This window comes from Tachyglossus aculeatus, assembly GCF_015852505.1.
Source record: "Tachyglossus aculeatus isolate mTacAcu1 chromosome 12 unlocalized genomic scaffold, mTacAcu1.pri SUPER_6_unloc_2, whole genome shotgun sequence".
NCBI lineage: Eukaryota > Metazoa > Chordata > Mammalia > Monotremata > Tachyglossidae > Tachyglossus > Tachyglossus aculeatus.
In genome coordinates this window covers 4,444,064-4,454,718 of record NW_024044829.1, presented here as the reverse complement: position 1 = coordinate 4,454,718, position 10,655 = coordinate 4,444,064, and the positions used below count along the sequence as shown (strand labels likewise).

General features: G+C 45.6%; 1 protein-coding gene across 1 annotated transcript; it reads left to right on the top strand.

Annotated features, from left to right (window-relative positions):
- The first annotated feature begins 516 nt into the window (after window positions 1–516).
- On the top strand, window positions 517–7,886 carry LOC119921282 (vomeronasal type-1 receptor 90-like). Its single transcript, XM_038741590.1, has 4 exons — window positions 517–633; window positions 676–772; window positions 7,061–7,246; window positions 7,351–7,886. The coding sequence occupies exons 1-4, from the start codon at window positions 517–519 to the stop codon at window positions 7,884–7,886; spliced, it is 936 nt and encodes a 311-aa protein (XP_038597518.1).
- The last annotated feature ends 2,769 nt before the right edge of the window (window positions 7,887–10,655 follow it).

Genomic DNA, 10,655 nt, shown 5'->3' with positions numbered 1-10,655 from the left:
TCCAGACCAGAGGGAGGAGGGTTGCCTGGTTTGAGAGTCTAAGATGAGCATCAGAACTCAGGGAGGGGACCCTATGTCCACTTGAAGGCCAACAAAATCATCCTTCTGACCATGTTTGCCCCGGATGTTTGACTGTCTCCTTCTTGGTACCCTCAGGCAGACCACAGAACACATGGCTAACCTCACCACGCTGATGGAATTCCTCCTCATGGGGTTCTCAGAGGTCTGGGAGCTGCAGCTGGTCCATGCCGTGCTGTTCCTCCTGGTCATCTGGCGGCCTTGACAGGAAATATCCTCATCATCACCACCACCACCCTCAACCGGCACCTCCACACCCCCATGTACTTCTTCCTCAGGAATCTGTCCTTCATTGACCTCTGCCTCATCTCCATCACTGTCCCGAAGTCCACTGACACCTCCCTGACTGACCAGTGCTCAATCTATTATTGGGGCTATGTGACATGAGTCCTGTGCTTGATTCTTTTCATGGGTTCAGAGATGTGCGTCCTCATATCGATGTTGTTTGACCGCTATACTGCCATGTACCGCCCCCTGCTCTATGACGTCATCATGAACCGAGGGGCTTGTGGGAAGATGGCAGCCACCTTTTGGCTCAGCGGGGTCCTGTTTTGGGTGATGTACTCTGCCGAAACGTTCACGTTAAGCTTCTGCTAGTCCAACACGATCCAGCAGTTCTTCTGTGACATCCCCTCCCTGCTTAAGATTTCTTTCTCCAAAACACACCTTATCATCGATGTCACCGTGGCCGTTGGTACTGTCTTTGGGTTATTCTCCTTTGTTGCTATCATCACTTCTTACTTCTGCATCTTCTCCGTCCTTCTGATGCTCCCATGCACTGAGGGCCGGGCCAAAGCCTTCTCCACCTGCCTGCCTCACCTCGCCGTGACTAATGTTTTTGTCTTCACTGCCGCTTTTGCATATTTAAAGCCTCCCTCAGACTCCCCCTCGACGCTGGATCTTCTGGTGTCCGTGTTCTACACGGTGGTGCCCCCCACCCTGAACCCCCTCATCTACAGCCTGAGGAACTGGAACATGAAGGCTGTCCTGAAAAGGATTTTCTCTGGCATCTTCATTTCTGGGTGACCTGAATCCCTCTCTCTCAGTTACCTCATCAGCAATTTATTTGTATTACTGTCTGTCTCCTCCTCTAGATCGTAAGCTCACGATGGGCAGGGAATGTGTCTGTTCTACTGTTCTACTGTACTCTCCCAACCACTTAGGACAGTGGTCTGCACACAGCAAGCACTCGATAAATACAATTCAATAAATTAAGGAATGAAGGAGTGAATCTGTAAAATGGGGATTAAATCCTACTTACTCCCAACTAGACTATAAGTGCCATGTGGAACAGGGTTTGTGTCCAACTAGATAACCTTTTATCAATCCCAGTGCTTAGAATAGTACTCGACTCATAGTAACTGCAATAATAGTAATAATAATAATGATATTACTACTTTCCATAGGACTTAATACAGTGAATGGGACCCAACTGGTGCTCAATAAATAACGTTACTCTATTATTTCCACCAATCCTCCTCCAATTGCAACAATTTGAGGCAGTGTAAAGAGTGGAATACAACCTCATTGTATTGTACACTCCCAAAAGTTTAGTGCAGTGCTTTACAAATAGTAAATGCTCAGTCAATGTCATTGATTAACTGATTAATGTCTGTCTACCCCTCTAGATTGTAAACTCCATCCTTGTGGGCAGAGAACATGTCTATAGACTCTGTTGTAGTGAAGCAGTGTGGCCTAGTTGATAGAGCATGGGCCTGGAATTCAGTAGGACCTGGGTTCTAACCCTGGCTTTGGCACTTGTCTGCTGTGCAACCCTGGGCAAGTTACTTTTGTTCTCTATGTCTCAGTTGCCTAATCTGTAAAATGGGGATTAAGACCCTGAGCCCCATTTGGGACAGGGACTGTGTCCAACCTGATTACCTTGTATCTATTCCAGTGCTTAGAATAGTGTTTGGTAAATAGTAAGTGGTTATAAGTACTGTTATTATATTATTATTATTATTATTATTATTATCATCATCATTATCATTGCACTCTCCCAAGTGTTTAGTACGGTGCTCTGCACACAGTAGGCACTCACTAAATATAACTGATCCATAGCCGAGTGGAAACACACTACGAGCCTAGGAGTCACAAGGATCTGTATTCTAATCCCAGGTCTGCAAGTTTTCTGCTGTGTGACTTTGAACAAGACACTTAACTTTTCTGTGCCTCAGATCTCTCATATACAAAATGGGGAGTTAGACTGGGAATCCCAAATGGGACCTGATTATCTTGGATCTAGCTCAACACTTGGCACTTAGTAAATGCTTAACAAATGCAATTTTTATTACTTTTACCCTCTCCTTTCCTTTGCTCTCCTGGGTTCCAGATCCCCACCCCTCACTTGACAGCTCTATGCTGGCAGACTCTGGTTTGGAACTACCTGAACCTCAGAGAACAGTTAGGGCCCAGCTGTTCCTGGCTGTTTTGCCATGAGGAAACAAGTGGTTTATAACCACTAGGGACTCCCCACTCTCTGACCCTACCTGACAGCGTCAGGCTCCTACCAATAACAGAATAATGGCAGCCCTGGTGGGAGATGAGCTCATGAAATCTTTTTTTGTAACTGTTGTCTCAGCTCAATAACCACCAGATCCTGCTGACTCAGACATGCCCACATCCCTACGGTAGACACCAGCCTGGTGATTCGTTTTTTCTGCCTCAGAATCTGAGGCTGGAGATGGAGGGAGACACGAAGACGAGAAGCAGCTAGTGGATATAGACGGCTCTGGGAGTCACGGGATCTGGATTCTAATGCTGGCTCTTCCACTTGTCTGCTGTGTGGCCTTGGGCAATGAATGAATGGTATTTATTGAGTGCTTACTGTGTGCAAACCACTGTACTAAGTGCTAAGGATAGTACGATATAACAGAATTGGTTGACACTTTCTCTTCATACAACAAGCTTACAGTCCAGAAAGGAATTTCAATTCTCTGTTTCTCAATCACCTCATATGCAGAATCAAGATTGTCAGTACCTATGTGGGACATGGACTGTGTCCCATCTGATTATCTTCGTTTTTTACCGTATTTGCTAAGCATTGCATTTGGTATCTGTATTTACATATTGTATTTGCCAAACACTGTACTAAGCACTGGGATAGATACAAGCTAATCAGGTTGGACAAAGTCCATGTCCCACAGGGGGCTTACAGTCTTCATCTCCATTTAACATATGAGGTAAAGGACTTCAAGATCATTGTGCCTTTGGGAATTTGATAGTTGCCCCACCCTCGACCCTGCAGCATTTATTGAACATTTCAATGTTTTATAAATTATTGGTTTCATTTATATTAATGTCTGTCTCCCGCTCTAGAATGTTAGCTCATTATGGGCAGGGAACGTGTCTGCTAATTCTGTTGTACTTTCCCAAAACAGTGCTCTGCACAGTCCATGTCCCACATCGTGCTCTGTGTCTTAATCCGGATTTTATAGATGAGGTAACTGAGACACGTATAAATTAAGTGATTTGCTGCAGGTCACACAGCAAACAAGTGGCAGACTCAGGACTAGAACCCAGGTCCTTCTGACTCCCGGGACCCGTGCTCTATCACAACATTCATTAGAGAAACAAAATGTGGATGTTGGGTTGTAATAGATGAGCAGGGAAACGTAGGAGGGGTAGAGCTTTTGGAGTGCCTTAAAGCCAATTACAAGTGGATTTTAATAATCATAATAATAATGATGGCACTTTTTAAGTGCTTAATGTGTGCCAAGTACTGTTCTCAGGGCTGGGATAGATACAAAGTTATCAGGTTGTCCCACGTGGGGCTCACCGTCTTAATCCCCATTTTACAGATGAGGTAACCGAGGCACAGAGAAGTGAAGTGACTTGCCCAAAGTCACACAGCTGACAAGCGGCGGAGCCGGGATTAAACCTCACGACCTCTGACTCACAAAACCGTGCTCTTTCCACTAAGCCACGCTGCTATGGATAGGCAACCACTTGAGGAGTGGGGAAATTTGGACACTTCTGTTATGTAGGAAAACGATGCAGGAAGTGAACTGATGTATGAACCTGAAGAAGAGACAAGAGGCAGAGAGGTCAGCAAGGAGACTGATGCAGTAGCATAAATGGGATAGGAAAAATGCTTGGGTCTCTGTGGTAACAGTTTAATCGGAGACGAAAGGACAAATTCTACAGATATTGTGAAGGTAGAGTTGACAGGATTTAATGACAGATTGAATATGTGGGTTGAATGAAGTAGATGGGTTAAAAATTACACATAGGTTGCGGGTACCTGCGACAGGGGTGATGGTGATCTTGCCTACGGTGATGAGAAAGTCTGGGATAGAGTTTTGGGGGGAGGATGAGGTACATTGTTTGGGACGTGATGAGATGCAGCGTGGCTTAATGGAAAGACCATGGCACTGGGAGTTAGAGGACCTGGGTTCTAATACTGGCTCTGCCACTCGTCTCCTGTGTTGATGCTGACCATGTCATTTCACTTGTCTGTACCTCGCTTTCCTCATCTGCAAGATACTGATACTAATGATGGTATTTGTTAATCACTTACTATGTGCCAGGCACTGTTCTAAGCGCTGGGGTAGATACAAGGTCATCAGGTTGTCCCACGTGAGGCTCACAGTCTTTATCCCCATTTTACAGATGAGGTAACTGAGGCACAGAGAAGTTAAGTGAGTTGTCCAAAGTCACGCAGCTGACAAGTGGAGGAGCTGGAATTAGAACCCATGACTTCCAAGTCTTCTGATTCTTTCCACTAAGCTGTGATCTAAGGGCAAAGGGTAACGCAGAAGAGAGAGGGAGTATGAGAACAGAACTCTAATGAATTCACATCTCCTCCAGAAAGCCTACCTTGACTAATTTCTCATTCCCACAGCCCATTTTCTTTATTCATTCAGTCATATTTGATGAGCGCATACTGTGTGCTGAGCACTGTACTAAGTCCTTGGAAAGTACAATTCAGAAACAGAGACAATCCCTACGCAACAACGGGTTCACTTTACTTACTGCTTCTCCCATGCCCTTAGTCCCCACCCCGCAAACACTAAGGTAGTCTTCCCCATCTCCACCCCTTTGTGGCAATAGTAATTGTGGTATCTGTTAAACGCTTACTATGTGTCAAGCATTGGGGGTAGATGCAATCTACCCCAGTAATCTGCGCATCAGGCAGAAACTCCTCACCCTGGGCTTCAAGGCTGTCCATCACCTCGCCCCCTCCTACCTCACCTCCCTTCTCTCCTTCTACAGCCCAGCCCTCACCCTCCGCTCCTCCGCCGCTAATCACCTCACCGTACCACGTTCTCGCCTGTCCCGCCATCGATCCCCGGCCCACGTCCTCCCCCGGGCCTGGAATGCCCTCCCTCTGCCCATCCGCCAAGCTAGCTCTCTTCCTCCCTTCAAGGCCCTACTGAGAGCTCACCTCCTCCAGGAGGCCTTCCTAGACTGAGCCCCTTCCTTCCTCTCCCCCTCGTCCCCCTCTCCATCCCCCCATCTTACCTCCTTCCCTTCCCCACAGCACCTGTATATATGTATATATGTCTGTACATATTTATTACTCTATTTACTTATTTATTTATTTATTTTACTTGTACATATTTATTCTATTCATTTTATTATGTTAGTATGTTTCGTTTTGTCTCCCCCTTTTAGACTGTGAGCCCACTGTTAGGTAGGGACTGTCTCTATATGTTGCCAATTTGTACTTCCCAAGCGTTTTGTACAGTGCTCTGCACACAGTAAGCGCTCAATAAATACTTTTGATGATGATGATGATGATGATGCAAGGCAATCAGGTGGGGCACAGTCCCTGTCCCACATGGGACTCACAGTCTTAATGCTCAGTTTCCACCTGAAGCCCAGAGAAGGGAAGCGACTTGCCCAAGTTCACACAACAGACATATGTGACAGAGCCGGGATTATTACTCACATCCTCTGACTCCCAGGTCCACGCTCTTTCTGCTTGGCCATGCTGCTTCTTCTATGTGCATATCTTTGTCTTTGGGTTGCTTCCCCTAACTGCTATTTACCTTAGAGTCTATCTCCCCTGTGAGAAGCAGCATGGCTTAGTCGAAAGAGCACAATTCTGAGAGTCAGAGGACATGGGTTCCAATCCTGACTTCACCACGTGTCTGCTGGATGACCTTGGGCAAGCCTCTTAACTTCTCTCAGCCTCAGTTACCTTATCTGTAAAATGGGGATTAAGACTGTGAGCCCCACGTGGGGCAACCTGATTTCCTTGTATCTATGTGCTTGCCACAATCCTACTTCATAGAATGTGATCCACGTATGGAACAAGGACTGTGCCCAACCTGATTATGTTTTATCTATTTCAGCACTTAGAACAGTGCTTGACATGTGGTAAATGCTTAACAAATACCATGATTATTGTTATTATCATCATTATTACGAGGATGAAGTTGGATGCCTACAGTTTGTAGACTGTAAGATCGTTTTGGGTAGGGGCCAAGTCTATCAACTCTGCTTGGTTTAGTGAAAAGAGCCCGGGTTTGGGAGTCAGACGTTGTGGGTTATAATCCCTCCTCTTCCACTTGTCTGCTGTGTGACCTTGGCCATGCCTTTTAACTTCTCTATGCCTCAGTTACCGCATCTGTAAAATGGGGATTAAGATTGTGAGCCCCATGTAGGACAACCTGATTACCTTCTATGTATCCCAGCTTTTAGAACAGTCCCTAGCACATAATAAGCGTTTAACAAATACAATAGTAATTATTATCACTCTCCCAAATGCTTAGTATAGTTCTCTGCACACAGTAAGCATTCAGTAAATATGATCGATTGAGGGATAGATAGAATTGCTTTGACCCTCTGCCCTGGGTTCTGTTGGGGTCTGAGTTCTGTCAGATATTTCCTAGCGACCACTGAACAGTGTCTCTTACTATCTTTTACATATTCTGTTCCTCTTTAGACTCTACCTACCAACACCAAGAAGTGAGAATGCTGACTTTCCCCACTGATGTGGTCCAGGGCATCTTCTTTCTCTTTCATATTGGAGTAGGGGTCATGGTAAACTCCCTCCTCATCACTGTACACGTTTCCACGATCCTCCTGGAACCCAGGCCGAAGCCCACAGACCTGGTCATCGTCCACCTGGCTTCGGCCCACACCGCAATGCTCCTTACCAGAGTGATCACTGTGTCAGCATCAGCTCAGCGTCTGCGGCTCCTGCAGTTGGACGTTGGATGTAAGACATTCGCCTATGTGTATCGCCTGACCAGAGGCCTCTCCATCTGCACCCTCCTGAGTATGGCCCAGTCCGTGATCTTCAGCCCCAGATCCTCTCTCTAGGCCCAGCTCAAAGCCTGGCCAGAAAGAATATTCGCCCAATCTTTATCCTCCTGTGGCTCCCCAACTCGATCGTGGATATCAACCTCTTGTTCAATACCGTTGCATCTTTCAACGTGACCAGCTGCAAGCCCACATTCAGTGATGACTACTGTTTCATCAGGCCTGTCAGCAGCCTCGTAGGGCTCTTCCTCTTCTTTATGGCACTCCGTGATATCCTGTCCTTGGGAATCATGGGAAGCTCTAGTAGCTACATGGTCGTCCTCCTTTTCCGACACAGTCGGAAGGTCTGGCATTTCCATGGCCAGAACCCACCTCCTCGGAAATCCCCAGAGACGAAAGCAACCCAGACCGTCATGTTGCTGGGCAGCTGCTTCGTGGCCTTCTACTGCAAGGACTTCATACTGTCACTGTTTCTGGGGAGTTTCCTCAGGAACAGCATCATCCTTCTGAATTCGAATATGTTTGTGGTCAGCAGTTTTGCCACTGTCAGCTCCTTCTTGCTGCTAAGCAGTAACTCCAAGTTTGCCAAGTTCTGAGAGGCCCTTTCGAGGAATACAAGGCTCCATCTCCGTGAGGAACCTATGTCCTTCCCAGAATCGTCTTTTATACCAGGGATCATTACTGAGGTAGCAGCATGGTCTAGTAGACAGAGCACACACGTGGAAGTCAGAAGGACCTGGGTTTTAATCCCAGCTCTACCACTTGTCTTGCACACACCTGGAAGTCAGAAGAACCTGGGTTATAATCCCAACTCTACTACCTGCCTTCTGTGTGGCTTTGGGCAAGTCACTTAACTTCTCTGTGCTTCTGATTCCTCGTATGTGAAATAGGGAGTAAGACTGTGAAGCCCCATGTGGGACGTGGACTGTGTCCAACTTGATTAATTCGTATCTACCCTAGAGCTTTGTGCAGTACCTGGCACTTAGTAAGAACTTAATAAATACCATTAAAGAGAAACAGTGCCCAACATAATCTGCAACTCAAATTCATGACTTTCAGATTGCAAGATGAACGCACTGTCTCCTGTGATAAGGGAGCTATGGGCGGTGCTACAATGCAGAATTAAGATGGAGCAAGTGAGATCAAGGGATCGAATAGAGGGGGATAGAGTCAGAGGACTTGGTTCTAATCCCTGCTTTGCCACTTGTCTTCTGTGTGACCTTAGGAAAGTCGCTTCCATACTCTGGGCTCAGTTTTGTCAATTTTATAATTCAATACTTAGACTGTGAACCCTTTGTGGGGCAGGGATTGTGTCCGACCTGATTAATTTGTATCTAACCCAATGTATAGAACAATGCTTGACACATAGCTTGACACAATTTTAGTAAACTAATGGAGCAGAAAGGATTGGTGAAGTAAGGATGTTCTTGAGAATGAAATTCTGGGGCTCCTTGATGTGACACTTCTATAAGGAGTGTAACTCTCTTTATATGAAAGTCTGGAGTCCTTGCACTTTTTAAATTAAAATGATTTCTTTAGCCCCTAAAGATTTGATCCAGCAACCCATCTTATCCCTCCAAATCTTCCCTACACCCAAATTCTTATCATCATCATTATCATCATCATCACCATCATCATCATCTTCATTTTCATCATCACAACATTTCCAACACTGAATATCTGAGAAAAAATGATACTTGCCAAATACTCACTATTTATTAAGCACTGGTAACCATGGTCCTTCATGGGTCTCACATTCTATGTAGGAGAGAGATAGGTATTGATTTACCATTTACAGATGAGGGAACCGAGGCCCAGAGAAGTAAAATGGCTTTTCCAAGGTCACAGAGCAGACAGGTGATGGAGCTGGGACTAGAACCCGGGCCCTTTCTGAGGCCCAGGGTCCTTCCACTAGGTTATGTTTCTTCTCGAGACTAGAAAAATAGCCAATGGAGAGTGAAAGGTGAAAGGACTCAATAAGGGAGGAGTAGAAAAGCAAGTGTTTTCAAGAGGTGGCATGGTCCGGGTTCCAGGGCATGGATCAAGGCGTGAGATGTTATAAACGTCGGGGAGACCAGTTATTATCAATGATATTTTATTGAGTGCTTACTATTTGCACAGCACTGTACTAATAACTTGGAAGACTACAGTACCAGGGAGTTGGTAAAGACGTTCCCTTCCTGCAATGAGCTTACCGTCTACAGAAATAAGTCAATCAATCAATGACATTTATTGAGCGCTTACTGTGTGCAGAGCACGCTACCAAGCAGTTGGGAGAGTACAATAGAACAGAGTTGGTAGATGCAATTCCCACCCACAAAGAGCTTACAGTCTATAGGGGGAGATTGACATTGAAATAAATTCCTGATAGGGGAAATGATCAGTTAGTCATTCATCAATCAGGTAATCCCTAAATCAACAGTCCAAAATTCCCCAACAAAAATAATCAATTAGTCGATGGTATTTAGTGAGCACTTACTGTGTTCCAAGTTCCGTACCTAGTGTTGGGAAAAGTACAATACAAAATGTTGATAGACATGATCCCTATCCACAAAGAGTTTACAATCTAGAGGACAGCTGGGCAGGAGGAGAATAGGGAATGAGGATAGTATAGTGTATGAGAAGAGGGAGATGGACTACTCTGCCAACAAAGTAGTAGGGAAGATATGTCAATTCGCCTCACCTTGGGGCAAGATAATTTTCAGCTTTCAGGACGAATGATTGACCTCTTTCAGAAGAAAAGGTAATTTTCCGTTAGAGAACCAATATGAGAAGCAGCATGATGTAGTGGATAGAGCACGTGCTGGGGAGTCAGAGGTCACGGATTCTAATCCCAACTCTGCCACTTGTTTACTGTGGGACCTTGGGAAAGTCCCTTCACTTCTCTGTGGCTCAGTTACTTCATTTGTAAAACGGGATTGAGACTGTGAGCCACACATGGGACCTAACCCGATTTGCTTTTATCCAACCAGGCACATAGTACAGTGCCTGTCACACAGTAAGCGCTTATTATTATCGTTATTATTATTATTCTGGGCATAACATCCTCCCTAGAGCAGCTTTCATAGCCTGATTCCTCAAGCTGTAGATGACAGGGTTCAAAGCCGGGGACACCATGGAATAGAAAATGGACAGAAGCAAGTCTAGACCTGATGGACAATTGGAGGATGGAATTAGATATTCAGAAACACCCGTGGAGATGAAGAAAATCACAACTATGATATGGGGCAGGCAGGTGGAGAAGGCTTTGGACCGGCCCTCTGCCGACTGCATCCTCAGCACAGCCAAGAAGATGCAGGTGTAAGAGGCGATTATGTATGCGAAACAGACAGAAAAGGAACTAGCAGACAGGACAATGAGTGAAT